Below are 20819 nucleotides of genomic sequence, written 5' to 3'. Positions count from 1 at the left end.
CAAGCACGAGTATTGACGAGTTTTACTCGTAGCATGCTCATACTTGTCAAAAATGTGTTATCCGTACCGGACACCCATCTGAAATGAGTACCTGACTAAACCCTAGTGGTAACATCAATTCCTGAATTTCCTGCTGTCTCCACTATGAGATTATAACATCTATCCAAACACATCCTGCGTATAAATTAATCTTCTTTTTTTTTAAATAAAGAAATTGCATTTTTAAAGGCAGGCACATAAAGGGAGTTACTGTGACAAAATCTCATCCAGCGACATCAAAACATCCGTTCAGTACACCTTTATACTCAATATGAGACCACATGTCTGGATACCGGGACCAGGTGCCATCAAACTAGATAGGCAATGATAAAACAGAGCACTAGCAAAACAGAAGCCTCAGCTACACAACCAACTATGCTCCTGGTCCATATACCAATGGCTCTTTCCTTGGAGTTATGAGATGCTGTATAACCCAGGGCTAAAACAGTACAGTCAAACCCCATAGTGTCTTGTCAGGCGAGGACATAGAAATGAGTGTGGTTACAACTTAAAAAGGGTAGAAAGTGCAAATAAAAACTAGACGGTAAAAAGTAGCAAAAAAATGGAATCACAAACATCTTTAAATGCATATTAACTGTGGACTAATCAGATGTAGATAAAGTACATGACTTAAAACATTACTTTTACACCCTAGCCTGACCCAACAACCACATTCTTGTATTTACAAGACTACTTAAAAAGCAGCAAGATATTTTGTTTCAAAGGACTGAATAAGTTCCATGAAAGAAAGATGCAGCCAAACTTATATTTATATGTAGATCTTGTAAAACTTGCATGTGTGTGTGTGTGTGTGTCTAAGTGTGTGTGAGTAGTGTAGCACTGCATCAGTGTTCTTTACATATAAGCAGCTGCATACGTGTCGAGTGTGGTGGTTCATATTCAGACAGGTTGATTCATGGATCTCATTTCTCCTATTGGGTTCCCTATCGATCAAGCTGGCTGTGGACTGTTGCTGACCATGGCCTGAGAACCATAGAGGTGTTATCACTAACAGATACACAGTCGCTGCAGGATGCTGGGATCACTCTGCCCTGAGGCCTGACTTAATGGGTGTGTGACACACAAACACACACGCACGCACGCACGCACACACACACACACACACACACACACACACACAAACACACATGCACGCACGCACACACTCACGCACGCACGCACGCACACACACACACACACACGCACACACACACACACCGATTTGCTTATTTAAACAACCTACCTTCATATTATCATCATGCAAGGATCTACACTAAAACATTTACACCAGGAATTGTCTCTGTGTGTGTGTGTGTGTGTGTGTGTGTGTGTGTGTGTGTGTGTGTGTGTGTGTGTGTGTGTGTGTGGCAAACGTTACAAGAACATGAGACTTTTCTGTATGATTTGTTGATATTAGTTTTTGCAACATGTCACTTATCTGACAAGTTTTTTGATGTAAAACGCAGCATTACTAGCAAATAATATTAATCTCAGTGTTTATGGGTTTGCTTTAATCTGTCTTCCTTCAGGGAAATTTTCTTTTGTGATGGTTTCTACAGTATGTCATGTTTTTTTTCTGTTAAGTAACACCAACAATCTGTTCATTTCCGTCTTCTTATGAGAAAAAAACCAACAAATGGAATTTTGTTTTCCACTTACATAGATCAGATCTCTTTCTGTAGCAATAAATAATCTGATAGCAGTTGCAGTTCATACAAGATAGCAAAAAAAAAAGAAAAGGGAAAGTGTGTTTATGTAAAGTAACTGAAAATGCCAAAAGCTCAATGTCTGTTAACATTATTTTGGAACAACCTGTGTTTCTGCTACTTTTGAATTTTGCAAAAAGACAAACACACCAGCACACACTGAGTTAAATTGTTATTGTTTAAATATTTAAATATACTCATCTATTAATCAATTTTTTGACTGAAATGTACAGTGCATACAGTGTATGTGTGTGTGACTTAATTAATTATGCCTGTTAATGTTTCTGCACCTGTAGGAACGTCCATATTTACTCCCAGCTGTGCGGCTGTTCAACATGAAAGTTAATTTGACACATTTCCTCTACTTTACATTACATTACACTTATGTCTAAATGGCGGCAAAGCCAATAAAGTAAGTTGTCTCATTGTGTCACCTGTGTGTTATTCTACTGAACATTACCAGTCCTTTGCCAGAGGTTTACAGACAGTATGTGATATGCCTGTGAACAATCATTGAGAAAGCAAGATTTAAGGACTAATCTAAATGCAGAAGACGTCCTTTTTTCTGGAGCTATCGGACAATCAATCAGTCGACAGAAAAAAAAAAGCTTAGCTGTTGCCAATTTTACATGCTAAAATGTGTGTGTCGGTCAGAGCTGACAATGGCTGTCAGGTATAGTTTCTTTCCATCTACCACCGAGACGGTGCAGCGCTTCATAAACCATCAGAGTTAAAACGCTGCCCAGAGGTAACTTGTCCACTCTGTCTCTCTTGTCATAATTTAATTTAGACAACTTTACTTTCCATTTCATTCATCAACACTTAGTCATGCATAGTATTATCACAGGACTCAATTACAGCAGCTTTATAAAAAGCTGAAAACCCCTACCTCTGCCTCAGACATATATATCTACCTAGTACTGCTGTGTTGAGTTCACAGGCCTGTGCACAAAGTTGATATGTCTTCACGAGTGGATAATTCACTGCTGACAGTCACAGTCATAAGTATGGGACATCACAGTTGACTGTTGGTCTGTGTATGTGTGTGTGTGTGTGTGTGGGGCGGTGTGTGTCTGTGCATGTGTGTGTGAGAAACAGATAGAGTAAAACGAGAAAGAGAAAACAAAAGTCTGAGAAGTATGCAGCTTGTCTGCAAAGAAGCATTTTAGGGTGTCTCCTTCAGGATTAGGTTAATACAGAATATTTCATATTTTTTCCCAAGAAAAGTTCATTTTCTATCTCATTTTACAAAGAGAGTGGATTTCAGGCAGATTCCAGGTCACAGAAAAATAATATTTTAATAAAATCTATGCAATTTCCTCCTCTATGCGGTGATGCCTCTTATCTCCTGCATGCAGAGAGCATTCACAGCATCATATACACCGAAAAAGCAATGGATGTAATCAAGTTAGGATATTAATGCAGTCAATTTACAGTGACTAGTGTGAAAATGTAGGGATGTGTGTGTGTGTGTGTGTGTGATGGTCTGTGTTAATGTATGCCATTGGCCTTGGGCAGTATCCAGTACCAGCTGTTGGTAATAAACTGTGGTTGTTAAGGAAGGCTGCCCCGGACCCGTGGAGCTGCAGGGCACTAAGGCCCATCGACAGCAGTCTGGCCCTGTACTTAGCGAACACCCCTGCTGCTCCCATAATAAAACCACATTATTCTGGTCTTCTTCCCTTCACATAGCAGCTCTTTCTGTAGCTCCTCATGCAGTCAAATCAACCTAATAGATCTGAAACGATCCTGCAGAGCATTGTAATGTCCAGCACAGGCTCAGGAGAAACAGCAAAGTATATTCTGTGAACGTCATGTCTCTGGACAATTTAGCTTTGTATTTCTTTGTTTTTTTTATTACTAACATGTCCATCTCATTCCAGATCCTGTCACATCAAGTTCATTCCCTGCACCTGCCTTCCCTTCGTGCACCTGCAGCCACTCCCCAATCTTCATATGCCAGCTCAGCTCTCTGCTTTCTGCCAGATTGCTTAGTGTTCGCCCTGACCTTCCAGCCTTAGTATCCTGCCCATTGTTCAGTTTTTGTGATTGACTCCGCCTGTTTTCCCAGACCCTGCCTTCTGTCTACCCCCTGTCGGATCTGTCTGCCTGCTTTTGGATTACCTCGTATGTATGACCCCACCTGATTACTGGATTCTGCCTATTCACTTGTCGTCTGTCTGATTCATCTGCCTGTGAGACTGTTTACCTGATACCTGACCCCTGCCTGTCCGATTAAACCCTTTTTGAGACTTGACCCACCTGCTTCCCTGCTTTAGGTTTCCCCCCGGAGGAATGGCTGACAGGTTAGATCAAGATATAAGAACAATTTATACCTATGTGTTTTATCTGAAGATAGTTTTGCTTTCTTCATGTCTGCAATTGTACAACGGGTAAAATAATAATGGAACAGGTCACCAATCAAACCTTAGATATCCATAAATTAAGTAATGTATAATAAAATGGAATGACACAGGAAGAAAATATGGTTTCCTTTTGTTGGTATTAACAGGTTCAAGATGTGTCCTATATGGAGAAACTAGCTGCATACCTTGCTTAGGTGTGAGTCCAGCCCATCCTTCCACACAAACTCCCTCAATTCTTGAGGGTTCTATGTGCATTTTGTTTTATCTAGGATGTTTAGTTCTTTGCATATATTTAAAATATATTAATATCAGCTCCTGGACTGTCTAGGCCAGTCTAGGAGTCACAGGCTTATCACAGGCTTATCTAAATGTTGTGCAGCAAATTCCAAATGATGAGCGTTCATACAGGTTATGCCTGATGAGAGGTCTCCTTATTTTTTTATTCTGAAAAAAAAATAAATTGGTTTTTCAAAGTCTTTCTGAAGGTCTCCATGAGTGGTTCTCATCTTTAAGACGGCTAGTCTGATACTTTCTTTCATTCCTCTGCCAGAAATTTTGTGAGGAGCACCTAGTCGCGGTTTGTGGGGAAATGATGTTCTTTACACTACTGGATTGTGGCTCTAACAGTACTCATTGCAACATTCGAAGGTTTACAAATCATTTTATAAGCAATGTCATCAATACGTTTTGCAACAATAAGGTTGGGAAAGCCTTAAAAGAGCTTTCTGCTTTTATCCACCATGATATGTTTCTTGTGTGACACCTTGGCAATGAGACACCTTTTTACAGGCCATCAGCTGGAACGGAACCAGCTGATATAAATTTAAACTGGCAATGGGGCAGGATTGCTTTCTAATTCTGATAGATTTCAGCAGGTGTCTTGGCTCTCTGTGGTTTTTGCACCTTCATGTATTCATGTGTTCAATACTCTTTCCCGTGTCATTCCATTAATTAACACGCAATTAATTTTATGGAAATCCAAGAATTGATTTCTTTGCATGTGCGGATTGCATGGGTCATTACCAACATCTAATGTCAATGGTACATTTACTGGGAAAAAGGTGATATGTTCAACACTTACTTTACCCACTGTATGCTACAATAGTGCCTTGAAAAACAACTCTTACACAACATAAACATCTTCTTGACATTCTTTGTTCCACCTGGACCCTTGATCTTTGCTCTGTTTTCCTTGAGTTTGTTTTTCCAGCAGTACTCTTGAACATTGTTCCTACACTCTCATTCCAAGGAGGTGCAAGATTTTCTTGACACTCTACAGTATTTCACACTTTTATTGTTAATCAAAGCATCTCCAAACTCTGTTGTAATATCAACATCTTGACATTTTGCATTCTGTATATGTTGAAAGTCTTTCTAGAAGCTCAAACCAATCTGTGTATCTTATCTTTAATTTAGGGATTAGCTATGGCTATTGGTTGAGTGATTGCCATGTTAAGTGTTTCAAGTCGCCAAAAAAGGAAGAAGAGCACTAACATAACGATATGTTACTGTAATAAAACATTTTACAAGTTAAGACTTAGTGTCATTAGTGTTGATGATGTCAGTTCTAAGAGTAAACCAGCAGTAAACCAACATTGGATCCAATTTTAGTAAATAAAAGAAATGGGAATAATAACAAGATGTGTTTCAACCACTGGTGACATAATCTACACAGCAAAATCAGAGTAAAACAGGGTGGGAAACAAAAAAAATATGATTCTGACTGACATTTTTTAAAATGCATACTGATATACATGAAAAACATTTTCCCAGCAGGAATTGCAATCTTTACTAGGACATACATCATCCTAAGAATTTACATGATGATGACAGGATTAGAAACCTTTCATCCGATCCAAAGGGTCTTGATTTGCTCTTACTTCCTTGTGTTTACAACCTATAAATTCCATTCCACCATTCTTCCCCTATTGCAGGTCCACACCTCTTCTGTTTAAGACACTGTTGTGCTATGAGACAATGAAGCATAAAATGGCATAAATGGTGAATCAAATGGAGCAAATGACTGGCTGCTTAATTTTAGTGAGTTAAACTGTTTCCCTGCAGTGAGCAGAAGAGAGCTGGACACCTTGAGTAATAATTATCTCAGGTAGCTATCTCATTACCACCCTCCTCTAGTATGTAAAAGTAACCACAGGCTATGCTGTTACGTTGTGAAATGGCCATTTTGTTTGTCTCATCTAAGGCCGTGCTGTTTATCACTAGGCAGGGAAAATAAGTTAAGTACGGATTGCATTTTCAGAGTTAATAAAGGGTTTTTATTGTCTTGGTTTACATGTTTGTGGCTGACTTGTTCAAGTAAGTGGCCAGGCTGCTGCTATCAAACTGAACATTGCCTCAATGTGCAGCATTTTAATTATAAAGGTGATGAAAGAAATTCATAAATTAGGAAATTTATGAAGTGTTTCATTGTTCACAGCAGGGTCGTTCCTCCATGTCTGTATTAGCTCAGAACAAGAGCAAGTTCCATAATAAATTTCCCAATTGAGAATAAATACAGAATGCTGCAGAGCTTGAGAGCAGTGAAATATGAGTGATTTGAAAAATTGCTTTAAGGCGTGCAAACATCCTGAGATGGTTTATCATACTGCAGAACAGAGAGGACTATAGAAGGGCAGGTAGAAAAGCAATATGGTGTAAAACTAACCCAACAAAGAACCTGTATGCCTCATTGCCTTGTCCAAATTGTAGATGTGTGGTTCAATGAAAATTTAGTGACTGTGCGTGGCTGGCAGGTCAATCCCGTTGCAGCACATGCCTGAAGAGGCCTTTGTTGGTTCTGAGAAGCCCAGGGTTGGCATCCCAGAAAGGGAGAAGGAAAAGGGAAAGATAGATGCTAATCATCTATGCTGAGAAGAACAAAGCTGGAGAGAGATAGCAACAGACAGAGATGTACACAGTTAGATGTGTATGCCAATCCATTTTTGGAGCAAGAACAAAACTTAGCAAAGGGAAAAGAATCTGGTTTTGTAGAGCTCCTGTCTGCCTCTATATGTGAGGAACACCTCAGCCATCACCTGCCTCATAAGCCTGCCAATGAAAACAAAAACTTCACTTCTGAGAAAAACCAGCAACGTTGACTTACAGTCCTGATTTCACATCAGTCATTGTTAAATTATTTGACTGGTGTAGAACTGGGCTTGACATTTGTGGAAAATGAAAAGGACAGTTTGTATTGAATTGGGGAAAAAAAAAATGAAGTGAAGCCTATTATAATGTGTGCTATGCAACAGTTTCTGATTAAAATGAAATGTCAGAATATCATCTCACCACTGCTTTATGTGTACACTAATAAAACGGTTTTGGCAGAAATGGCTTGCAATCACTGGTTATTCGCAGCTGCAAAATATAACTGCTACACAGCTAAATAAATAAACAGCCCTCCGACACTGTCATCTCAATGTTCCTTCATGAGGAGTACTGTTGGTCTGCTTACTCATCTACGTATAAAGCAGCACATACAGTCTATGAGTTAAAGTAAGAGCTGTCCTGAAAACATATGGTAGGCTTTCGGAATCTATCTTGGTCTGCAAAATCTGACAATAGGCACTCACACAGAGACACATGAATTATATTGAATTTGCAGACTCACACACAGGGCCTGAATCTCAAAAGTTATATTATCTCCTTCATTTTTAGCCCACTGGTCTTAATGAAGAAAAAAATGCAATTTGCACTGGGCTCCCAGATCAAATTTTAATTATTCTTCTACTCTTTGCCTCATTGGAATTCCATTCTTGCAGAGTAGCAAAAAAAAAGAACATGGTTTTTGAGTAATTGCTCCCACTCTGCACTTCACCCTGGGGATGAACATGTCCCTAACCAAACCGCTCGTCCCCAATCAGTTTCTAGGCTGTCATATCACTATGTAGATGACATAAGAAGTGTGAGACAACCGTTCACTGAACAAAACTCTGGAGACAAAAACAAATACACCTAAACCTATTTATAAAGAAGGATCAAGAGACATGCTAGAATTGTCACAGCAAAAATTATCTTGAGATTTGTCAAAAATGTTTTTTATTTTATTTTATTGTGGCTTTGTGGAGAATGGCTGCTGGAATTTTTGTTTCCTCTCACTGGATTCTACATATTCTGATGTGATGTACCATTTTCCATTCAAAATGCATGGTTCTAAGCACAGGGAGACAAAGGTAATTACTGACAGAGCAGAAACCTTGACAACATCACTGGAGCAGGAGCACTCTGCAGTTAAAGTAAGACGTCTAAGTTCAAATCTGCACCCACTTCATGTCAGACATCCCTTCACTCTGTCCATCTCTTCACTCATTCATGTCTTAAAGCCTTGCTAATTTCAAATGATGTGCTGATGGAAAGCTACCAAATGTCAGTACATTTGCACATAAAGCCTATATTCATTTTTTAAAATAAATGCCATAATGGTCCACAGCAGACAAATTACATAAAACATGATGGATCAACTGAAATTCCCAAACAACTTTTAATCTGGGCGGCACGGTGGTGCAGTGGGTAGTGCTGTCACTGCACTGCAAGGAGGTTCTCCGCTCTGCTTGGAGCTTGTATGTTCTCCCCATGTCTGCGTGGCTTCTCCCTGGATTCTCCGGCTTCTTTCCACCACCAAAAACACACACTTCAGGTGAAGTGGCAGGCTTCAAATTGCCCGTATGTGAGTGTGTGCGTGCGTGTGTGCTTGTCTATCTATGTGGCTCCGCAGTGCACCAGCATTGTGCCCGCAGAATCCTGTGCCTCAAGCCCCCAGTCGGCTCAGATGGGCTTCAGGCACCCGCGACAGCGGATTAATCCTCTACAGAAAATGAATGAATAACCTTTGTACCTGTTTAGAACTTTTCCAAAACATACTGCAATAGAGTGGAGTTAAAATAATGTTAGCCATTAATATCAGGGAAGTTCTATATAGACATAACAGGATAGCAAATAACTAGTAAAGACTGCATTCATAAACCACAAGGCCTTATCTAGAATATGTAGCCCTGAATATGAGTGTGTCACTTTCACAATCTTCATGAACTCAACAACATTGAATCCCGGATCGCCAGGCCATAATAACAAAGTCCTACAGTAAAATGATATTCAAACAACCAATTAATTCACTGAAACCTTTACAATTTGCATTTACATTGGGCAGCAATGCAATTCATGTGATTTGCAAAGTTGGGACTAAGTGTTTGTCCCTTCATTGTTAATACAGTAGTTTGCAATTTCCTCCTTCAAGTAATGTAATAGGCAACATCAAATAGCTGGAATGCATATTAACAAAAAATGAGAGCAGGGAAAGAGGAACAAAGAGCAAGTAAAGCAGCTATTAGTCTTCAATACCAGCAGCATTTCACACAAGTGTGTCATTGGTGATTGTGTGCACCAGATGTCAGCTGTTACATGATTGCAGATGATTGAACGCACACAGGATGTATTAGGTACAGGAAGAAGATGACTTACCGACTTGAGATGAGTCACCTATAGGGGAAGAGAAGAGGGAAAGAGAAAATGGATCAGCTCAAAGACCACCGCAAAATGTCTTTTGAGTAGGGATGGTTGCTAAGAAATACTCTTAACAAAATTGTATGTAACTGAGACAGCACAAAATAGCCACTGGGGCAGAAGGATAAACAAGTCAAAAATGTCAGGATAGGACTTCAGCAACAGCAAACTTCCTGGGACTCCTTTTCTTTTCTTTTTTTTCCCAACTTTGCAGGTAACTCATTTTATAAATAAATATGTCACTGGCGTCATGCCCGGAGTTTCCCTTGCTGAGAGCCTACCCCAAGTGGGATAGGCTCCAGACCCCCGCGACTCGCCACAGCGGATGAGGCAGTAGACAATGAATGAATGAATAAATAAATAAATACATAAAATCTGCAGGAACCCTCCCAAAAGTAAAGATAATAAATATAATAGGTTAAGTCACAACTGCTCCGGGATTAATAAAGTATTCATCCATCTATCCAGCTAACTATCAATCCATCTACCTAACTAACTACCTACCTATCTATCAAAGCAGGAGAAAAACAGTGAAAATCAATAATAAAATACAGGAACACACAAATCAACAATAAATAACAAATAAAACGTAACAGTATGTTTAAAACATGTTTTAGTTGACATCAAACGTAACACATTAGCCCTTCAGCCTCCTGTGCTCTTCCTCAGCGCATTTATCAGTGGTGTTCAGGTGTCACACCAGGTTACTGAAACCATCCAACACCTTACGCCATAGATCTATGAAAGGGGGCGGTCCCACTTGGAATCCATTTTTAATAAAACAACAATGACAGAAAAAATATTAAATGCATACATTCCATCTGAAATATCGATCCAAGCTGTCAGGCCAGTTTTGTTTTGTTTTTTCATCGAAACCTGGAGTAGCTGCATCGGTTGGCAAGGATTTTGTATAGTAGCAGTGCTGAGGAAAGTATTAAATGTTAAAATCGTTTTGAGGTGGAAGGTACATTCAGTTTGCTTTAAGTTTCCATTGAAATTCAAACTAAACATAGCAGAGTTTATAGGAGGTGTGGGAATAGATTAGGACGTGGAAAGATCTGTCTCGGACGTGTAGCTTCTGGTTAGATATCTGGCGAAAAGAACGGTTTTCAAACATTTTATCAGATAAACTTGATTTTCTAAATGGCAAATGGCAAATGCTTAGTCCAAAGATAATGAAAGTTTTTCTTCTCCTTTTTGTTGATAACCTTTATGGGGATGTTTATTTCTTGTCAGCATTTCATCACTTGGGTAACCCCAACCCTATTCTGCCATTCTGCTATAACTTTGTAGTTGTAATGTAAATCTGTGTTGAAAACAATCAAAGAGTGTACACTGAACTTCAGGAGCTTGCTAAAATGCCCAGAGTCAGGAGAGGGATTAATCTTTTGTCTACTGAGCTGCTGCTTTGTGTTCTCATACAATGTACATCACTTTGCCAGTCAGGAACAAACTGGCCCAGAATAGGATGTCATCTGTACTGGTCAGATGACCACCATTGGATGTCCACAGTGAAAAAAACATCTTCATTCCCAGCACACAGAAGAGGAGCATGAATCTCAGCCAGAGCAGATGGAGTGAAGGGCACTTTGCCTCGCAGTGGTGTCTTTGTTCTTGAACTACAGGCTAGGCACAAGTGCTGAAACTCAGCCTAAATCTCCACAGTGGTGGATGAAGGAAAGACCAGAGAGGTTGCCAGAGGAATGAACACAATCAGAAAGCATTCAGGAGGCCTTTATGTGCTAATATCCTGGATTTACTGGTGGGTATCTCCAATTCCCTGGAGTCCAGCTTGCTGTGACATCAAGAAACATGTTTGTGACACATGGAGGTATAGCCATGGTTGTGGAAAGCAGGAAGTGAGCCATTGAGTGTGTGCTGGCTGGACGAGGAGACAAAGATAACACATGAAGACATAGTTGGTCAAACACTGCTCATCTATCAAGTTTCTCTGAGCCCACATTGAGTATCCCAGCAGAGAAATGAAGATGTAGCAGCATATGTGCTTCATGAAATATCATTTTAGGCCAACTGTGAACAAATATCAGGCTATGGCAGCCACCGTTTCTAGACAGATAGGGACAAAGACCTGAGTTGACTATGTTTTATTGATAGTATATCAGTTTGTAGAGCTGATAGGGCCATGGGGCAGAGCTATAATGTCTCTAGTGACTCCTGCAGTCCAGTAAATAACCCTAGAAAGATGCTGGCAACAGTTTGCTTTTCAGTACCTCATAAAGAGAACATACTGAGGTTGTATTTGCTTCTCCTTCTGTGTTCAAATACTAACTGGTGGAGTTGATTAATCATATGTTAGCCTGAGTCAGGGTCATCAATATTATAAACTATTTTTTTCTTCAGTTAAAAGATTTTAATACATTTTTTAATTATATAATAAAAAGTATCACATAGAATGTCAGTTAATTTTCCTCTATAGTTTCCTGTCCATTGTGTGGGATGTCACTGGCATATATGAGCTTTTATCTGGTAATGGTTAAGTAAATGAAAGAAGTCTGTCTCATCATTATTGTTATTGTTATTATTCTTGTTATTATTATTAATCCTTTACAAACAGGAAGTCTCATAAAGATTAGAAATCTATTTTATAACAGAAACCTGGTCAAGGTAACAGCCATACAAAGTTACAAGTGATATAAAACAAGTGCCTGAGACATAAATGAAGTAAAAATAGTTTACACATTAAAACAACAGAACAGAGGGACAGCTATTCAAGAAAAGTAGCCTCTCAAGAAAAAGAAAAAGTGTCATTCCTTTTTCACTGCATTCTTTATGATACTGTTAAAATATTAAAGGATATTTGTTTATGTTTTTAATCTGACAGTTTTTCGTGGATTATTTCATGACCATGGCGCATGACAGATTTTGCCCAGATCTGTCAAAAACTGGGCTGCATTCAAAAAGTGACCATTCGGAGGCTTGAAGATGGTAACTACAAAAGCTGATACAAAGAAGGTAGCTAAGGTATTTTTGGAGTTTTTACCTGGCAGAGCTTTATAGATGAACAAACTCTATTGGTGTTGTCTACAAGTGCTTAGTGATGTCCAATTAACCATACAAAAATCAATGCAGTGGATTGTGACATTTTGTATTTGAAAACGTAAAGAAGCTTGATCCACTGAATCGAGTCTCTTTCAGGTAATGGAGGCTAAATACATTTGCAGTGTATCACCATAACCAATTACAGATAGAATAGTATCTTCAGCAAGATGAATTTGAGGAGAATATAAAGCATTATTTATTTTTAAATTACAATTGTTTCTTCAGTATATTAGAAATATTTGTACCAATACATTAAATGAAATATTTTCATAAGTTCACATTTTCAAATTCTTGTAAGAGGATCCGCTTGCAATCAATGTGCCATCAGACACAGAAATTCTTAGACTGTCTAAGCTTTGCACTCGAGCTTTTGATAAAGCTAAAGACAATTTTAGACTCTTCAAAGTGCTGTGCAATAAGTGAATTTCAGTCTGAAGTTCCTCAAATGCCTGTACTGCAGAAGGAGCCGATATATAGAATATATTATTATTGACATATACTGTAAATGCAATTTAGATTAAATGTCTAACAATACATCATTTATAAAAATTGAATATAAGACATACAAAAATAACCTTGTACCCCAGGATTCCAAAATGGAACACCTTAAGTTATCTCCAGAGAGTCCAAATTGTCGCCCTCTGCTTATATTCTGTCCCACCTGCTAAGGAATTTTTAAACTATTTAAGGAATTAGAACCGAACCAAGCAAACACGAGATTGTGTCCAAGCAGTTCATACTCCACAGAATCAAATGCTTTGGAGAGATCGACAAATAAGGCAGTACAATACTGTTTTCTGTCCAAGGCACCAATGAGATCATTTGTAATGGCCATGGCAGTAGTGATAGTACTATGACCACTTCTAAAGGCAGATTGATTCTTGCATAAAATGTTAAACATCAGACAAAAAACCTTTTCAGCTGCAGAGCGACCTGAGGTTCAAGGATTTTTGCTAGTACTGACAGTTTGGGATGACAGTTGTTCAGATAAGGTCTCCACCTTTATATAAGTGAAAACATGCAGCTTTCAAAAAAAATTGTAGGTATTGTGCTTGTTTTTAAGACTGATGTTAAAAAGATGTGCAATTGACTTAGCAATAATGTCTGCAGCTACCTACAAATGTCAGGATCCAGCTTATCTGGAGAAGTGGATTTTTTGTTTGTGATTAATATATTTTAATGCTTTGTGGACTTGAGTTAATGGTATGGGTTCAAAATTTAAATAAATCCATATTTAGAATTCCCAATCACTGACGTGCATCTGTTTCTTAAGATTTAAATTTAATACAATCAGCAGGAGTTTCACAATCTATTTTGCACCCAAAATTTGTTTCTTAAATAAATTAGCTCTGATAGACTTACTGAAAACTCGGGACTTTCCCTACCACTCATGCTGAACTTCTTAATGTGGCATGTTTATTGGAAATAGCATACAAGTAATTCCATACCATCTAAACTTAATTTAGACTGCCTCAGCAATTGTACAGGACGTTAAGGAAGGCCTGCACTTCTTTAAATATTTTTTTCTAAATTACCTTTTATAAATGAAAATTGAATTTGCCTTCAAGATTTTGTATGTCAAACAAAAGCAGTTGATAGTGAACACTAACATCATTATAAAATATGTCACCTGAGGAGTAGTTATGTGATGCATTTGATATAATTAGGTCTAGCAAGGTATTTACTGTTATTTTCTCTGTCTTCATCTTTTAAGGCCTGATAAAGTTGAAACTCAGTGCATAGAGGTGGTTGGACACGGATTAGGCATTTCCAGACAACATCAATGAAAGTATAACAATTTTCAGAGCCCCTGTCAAGTTGTTTGGCTTGATCAATAAAAACAGACAATTTGGAAGATCAGGTCAGGCGGCTTTGCAGAGTTCCAATCCAGAGAAATATGAGCAAGTAGAAGATGAATGTATCCTCACTGAGACACTCTGTCACCCTGGTACCAGGTTGAGAGTTTAAAGTCTAGAAGGTGGGCTGAGTCTCAGTTTAGTTTGGTGAAACATAGAGCAAATAAAGCTGGTAGCTCAGGAAATGCAGGTCAGACATTTAAAAGTGAGAACCCAGCACCACGTGGAAGGTTAGTCGAGCCCTTCTCTTCCTGCTCATCACTGTATGTGTAGGCCTAAATCATCAGCAGTTCAGGTGTAAAGAGTTCTGTTAATCTGGATCAGAATGCTTCATCCAGAAATCTCAGATTGACTGGAGGATGTTGTTCTAGAGAGGTATGTAATATATCACCAATAAAATCACAAAACCTGACTTAGCTGCCATCTTGGAAGAGTATATTCTTTCTCTTTATGTCTGTCCATGCTTGAAAGCAGTCGCACAGCTCAGTGTTTTTATGTCACTGCGGCATTATCGCAGACATGCTGTTATCCGGAGTGACTGAAGAGTTCTCTTGGCTCAAAAAATAATAATAATTTGGCACCATGAACACATGTTTAGAGTTGAAATTCATAAAGAAGTGCTGGTCGCCATAACACTCTCAAAAGAGCATTTGGTTCCCACTTATGAGAGAATACCTGCCGATATGTTTACTGCAGCTCTTCAAGAATGTGAGTAATAAAATATTATCTAAATACCATGCATAACACTGGCATCTAAGAGTGATTATAAAATTATGCCACAAAGAGTTTCAGATATGTGCATTTGAACAGGGAATTGCATCCTGCTTGAATAAATGAAAATATAAATGAAGATAAATTCCTGAAACTCAGTTCCCATTCTGCCTCTTTATCTCAGCTTGGCTGTTTCTCTTCAACAACCTCTGAGCATGGCTCTCACCAACCTCTCTCTGCTTTTGTTGGGTTATTTTTCAAGTCTAGAGATATCAATGTGTGCAGTGAGAGTCTGCACTGCAGTCTACAATCATCTGACTGGAGCAAAGTATTTTTACAGGGATAAAAGGCAAGTAAAGGCAATGAACTACTGCAGAGGTGTAATTACTTAAAATGATTTATGTCCTTTACATAGGGGGAATCACCTTAGGGAAAGGCTGTCTACTTTGCAAAAGGTTATTAGCATTCAACTCAAATCCATCCCATGTAGGGTTTTGCTTACTCCATGAACGGTCAGTGTTTAAAGGTTAGGTCAGTACGCAAACCATGTAAAGCGCTCTGTGTACGCAGTTGAGGAAATTAGCTCATTTTGACTGCACTGGTAGTAATCAGGAATGGTTACAAACTTGAAAGCATCGATTGACATAAATCAAATGGATATAAAATCACACAAGACAATGAAAAGTAACAGTTTTACAGGTACTATTGTTTTTTTGTTATTAGTCTGACAGAAGATAAATTACTCTTCTGTGAGGATACCAGTTTGTTCCTGGTGAGGAGCATGAGTTATCAGTGTTTTATTCTCAGAAGAGAGATTTTCCAGCTATCACTATCAAATCATGTTGTAAAGTCAGCAAGCTTGAGGTAGAACATGAACCTGCGTCTGTGCCTGGAGGAGGACAAGCCAGAGGATGGATGGGCTCTGTCAGGTTGAGACTAAGTGACAGACCTACTACTACAATTACTACTGATTTTTATCTTTGATTTTTATCTCCATCATTGTAACGGGTAGAAAAAGATCACTATTGTACTTTTACAAATACAGTGAAAAAGTTGTTAATGAAAAGGTAGGAAAATGTCCATTTTCTTAATTAGATGAGACAATGTGATATTTCTGTACTTTCCTATCCATGCAGCAGTCATGAGGAAAGTAGAATGACTTTAACTGTTTATATTGATGATGTTCATCCCATTTATTTTTCTTCAAGTACTGAGCATTGTTGGGTCAACAAAGCACAACAAATCAAAATGTGTTAAAATTCATAAATATAATCTGACATTGTTTGAAAGCTAGGCATTAAATCCTGAATGTCTGCAAATCCATTTGCAACAAATATGTGACAACCGATAACTTTAGGAATCAAAGAACAGAACCCCAGAATATATATATATATAATAAAAAGATTATGATTTGCCCAAACAAAAATGTTTTTCCAGATTTAATGTTGTTGATGGATCTGCTTAGAATGCATCCTGGGGTGGCATTTTAGGACATATTTGTTCATGAGAGTCTTGATTTATATTGGTACCCTATTGGATTTACGGGGTTGGTAAATCCAGGAATGAGTTAGGGTCTATACTGCTGTTTGGTGACAGCTATTTCATCAGAACCCATTAATTTTGTATAAATTGTTAAGTGTAATTCCGACTGCAAACCCTCTTCATTTAAAAGTGTCAAAATACAAATTTAAATGTCTCGTGATTTTTTTTTTTTTTTATCAACATAGTAAAACTATATTGTGGAACCCTCCATCCTCGCTGACTAACGAACTAAGGAGACTTGCCACTTGACGTTATATCACTTGACATTAATCATAACTCTTGGTTCCTCTACCTGGCTCACTTGGAGGTGGATGCCAGGTTCATGTTATTGTGTGGCAATGACAAGAATCACTCTTAACTTCTTGTTAGTTCTAACACTTAACTCTTACATTTAATTAACAGTCTAAGTGAAATTATATTTTTCATTTTCAAGAGCAAGAAAATTACCTGTTTTGTAAGGTGTGTTTGTCCATTTTTCCGCAGGAAAACACCACTGTGGTTGGTATCAAAGACTTGTCCACAGGTAGCATAGAAATTGATATTTCCAGTAAAGAATGATAACACAGTCAATAAAAAACCGAGCTTTCAAAAAAATGGTCTGCATTTGATATTGTCCAACAAACATGAAAACATAACCTTCAAGTATTATTTGTGAGCGTTATGATTAAAGATTCAAACTTTCAAACAATAAAAGCTATTAAGGCAACCAATCAATCCATTTTTATTTTTGGATCAGAAGGCAGAAGAAAGCAGTGTTGCCAGGTAACAGAGACACAGCACTAGTTTAGGGTGGCAGCAGGAGTATTTTTCCGAGTAGACATGGATCCATGGAAGCCAACAGGCTGGAGCGGCTACCAGGAAGTATACATCATAATTACCATAGGAGGCTAACTTGTTAAGGATAGGATTCAGTTTTGGGGGGCAAAAATATTGATTGATCCAATCTGAGCGAATCTGCATTTCAGGTGCATGCTGTCTTATGGTGCAGTGATTTCAAAGAGGACATCACACATCATGCTTCCTGTAAATCACAGTGACCTTCAGGGAGCTTGTGTTGATCAATTCTTCACTCTCATATAGAGAGAGAGAGATGAATGAGAGATTCCCTTCTTCTGATTTGCCTGGACATCTTCTTTTCTTTTTTTTTTACTTCCCAGACCTCAGTCGCGTCTCTAATCCTCTCGACTGGATGCTGAGGCTGCATCCTGGTAATTCACCAAATCCCTTTTGCAACCCTGAGCCCATATCTCTCCTCTGGTTCAAGTGCTCCTCCACAGAAACATATGCAAACATGTTTACGTACAGTCACACTCACAAACAAGGCAATGACATATTAAGGTTATATGTTGCAGGCAAACAAAAATAAAACCTCATTCTAAAATATTTTTGGCTTGCAGTAAACTAGTTGCTCTTTTATGGATTTTTAATAGATGAAGTGTCGAGAGTTTAAAGCCTGCAAAGCTGACGTTTATTTTATGACTGTTTTTTTCTCTCTCTCTAAAATGAGCTTCGTTTTATGTCCTTAAACTGTCAGTGGAAGAATATCCCCATTTGATCACTGATTTCAATAAATGTTTTCTTTTTTCTTACAAAAACACTGAAGTGAACACCAATTTGCCATTAGTGTCCCCACAAGAACAATGTGTAATTTCAGTGTGCCATTAAAACTGTCTGAGCACATCAGTTGAGAGCCAAATGTCGACAATAAACACTGGATATGTCTCAAAATTGGTTTCTTTCTCAGAAAATGGAGATTACGAACAAGGATTACTGAAAAAATGGGCACAGCAGGAGATTTTTTGTCATCGGTGTCATTCACACTTTGGTATTAAAATGTCAAAATCTCATGTTCTAAGCTTCTTTCTACTCCAGGAGATGTTCGTATTGTGCTAAAACAAAAAGGAAATGGTATTTGAATGGGGCCGATTTTTAGTGAATAAACAAAACATTTACAAGCAGATACAATCATATTATAATTACTGGAAGCAAAGTAATCTGCATAAAAAATGCAGCAAACCCTAAAACATTCAGTCTGTCTCTGTTCACTTTGATGGCTTGCATGTTGAAAGGTAATTGTCACACCACGACAACTTTGTGTAGCATTTTGAATGGTTTATTTTTTAAAAATATTTTTCATGATCTTAATGAGTATATTTATCAGTTGCTTAGTTGGATATGACAGTTATTTTCCTTATTTGAGACTTTAAAATAACTCTTGGAAATCTTCATCTGAAATGCACAAAGGCAAAGAAAAAAAAGGACAAAAATAAAAGGAACATTAAAAGAACAAATTAAATAATAGAAATGAAGTATTGACACACTATGAATTGTTGATGTAAAGAGGCATGGTGACAAAATGAAGAAGATTCCGAAAGCCTAACAAACAGCCATTGGTATTCTGATACTTTGTGAGGACACAGGAAACACTGTCATCTATACATCAAGGCCTCTGCTTCGTTCCCTCACGATTGGTGTTCTTGTTCTGGTAAAAGTGATTGAACTAATGCTGTAAAGCTCTAACTGAGTTAATGATGTGCGGTTATGTTCCCGAGCCCTGCTTCTTGATTAAACTATTCCCTTAATATTGGGATAAGTTGATTCATCTGCCAATTAATTGGTTGGGTCAAAGTGTTTGTGTACTCACTAACCAACGAATGGTGGTGGTTATCTGATTCCCACACAGAGGTACCAGAATGTTTTAATGATGCGCCCATGAGTTCCATTATGTCAGAGAGAATGGCGACACTGCTAAAATAAAGCAGTGCCAGTGGATAAATAGTGATACTGAAAAGTAAAGTATGAGTTTCTGATTGAGGTTCAATATATTTTGCTGATGGCACTAAATTTATACATTTCATTTTTGACACATTTTGGATCATATCTAGATAATCATATCACTTCTGCCTTGTCATTAAATATAGAGCCAAAATAGGCCACCAGGATCCAGGGGATCATTTTTCATTTCAGGTCTGTGGACTTAGTGGCGGATTCTTTATGACAGAATCATCTGCTTTTCAAGATTACCTTCTGACAAGTTAACCATTGATAATGGCATTATTTCATTAAGAAGTCCAGCTGGTTTATGCACATCTGAGAGGAAGCAAAGATGCAGTGAGTAGAGATGTTAATATTCACTACTAATTAGTTTTGGAGTGTTGAATCTCTTACACTTTCCCCTTGTTAAACATGTGTTTTTAAATGACATGTTTATTTGTATTCCTTTGAAATCACAAAATATTTGTCTCTATTTGTCTATTCTATGGTCTCTCTAGAAACTAGTGGCTCCACTCAGGTGCAGCAGTTTGACATCATGATTATGACAGCAAGATGCTCGAAGGACTGAAAGGTCAAAAACAACCAACAACAACAAAAGCTGGCGCTTTAAAAGCTAGTTGAGTTTATCCCAAAGGAGCGGTAGGTTAGAGAAACTGAGTAAATAATAAGTGAGTGCAGGCAGAAATGATGGAATTAGTGGAGTTGAGAATGTAATAATGCAAATCTCTTCACAGTCCAAAAAAACAAAACAAAACACAAACTATCATTAACACAGCGTCTCTTTTCTAAGGACAGGAATGTACCTAAATCACTTCACCTACAAGATGAATGTCCACTACTGAGGGTAATAATGAATCATTTTGTTTCAAGTAAAAAAAACAAAAAACCCATACACAGAGCTTTTAAAATGGGGAAAATGCAGGTTACTTTCACCAATCTTATACCTTTTCAAAAATATCCCCAAACATGAGTAAAACTAAAGGGAAAAAATAGATTGTTACTCAATAATTAAATTTTAATCCTCACTTACGATTTCAATCAATCTTCAGACATGAATGGTAATTGAAATACCCAATATAATGAGACACACATCTTCATGAGTCCTAAAATCTACTTTTTGTTTTGTGTTGCATTTGTGTAAATGATAGTAATGAATGAGATACCCTGGGAAATGCAGCATCTGTGAGATCTACAGTAAAGAACTCTTCAGCAACCCTTACAGGTACAAATATTTTGCTGGACTGGGAACTCGGTTGCGTTTTTGA

General features: G+C 38.0%; 1 protein-coding gene across 4 annotated transcripts in view; it reads right to left on the bottom strand.

The window, feature by feature from the left end:
- nrxn2b (neurexin 2b) overlaps positions 1-20819 on the bottom strand; it is a 581101-nt gene that overhangs the window by 384864 nt on the left and 175418 nt on the right. For 3 of the 4 annotated variants that reach the window (XM_068307857.1, XM_068307860.1, XM_068307859.1), the window contains exon 4: positions 9569-9586. The exons of the other annotated variant lie outside the window; for it this stretch is intronic. In XM_068307857.1, the coding sequence (XP_068163958.1) occupies positions 9569-9586 (18 nt within the window). The remainder of the gene's footprint in view (positions 1-9568; positions 9587-20819) is intronic. 4 annotated transcript variants of the gene reach the window in all.

Source organism: Antennarius striatus, chromosome 23, assembly GCF_040054535.1.
Source record: "Antennarius striatus isolate MH-2024 chromosome 23, ASM4005453v1, whole genome shotgun sequence".
NCBI classification, from domain to species: Eukaryota; Metazoa; Chordata; class Actinopteri; order Lophiiformes; family Antennariidae; genus Antennarius; species Antennarius striatus.
The sequence above is the reverse complement of the archived record's forward strand: the minus strand, read 5'-3'. Positions and strand labels throughout refer to the sequence as shown.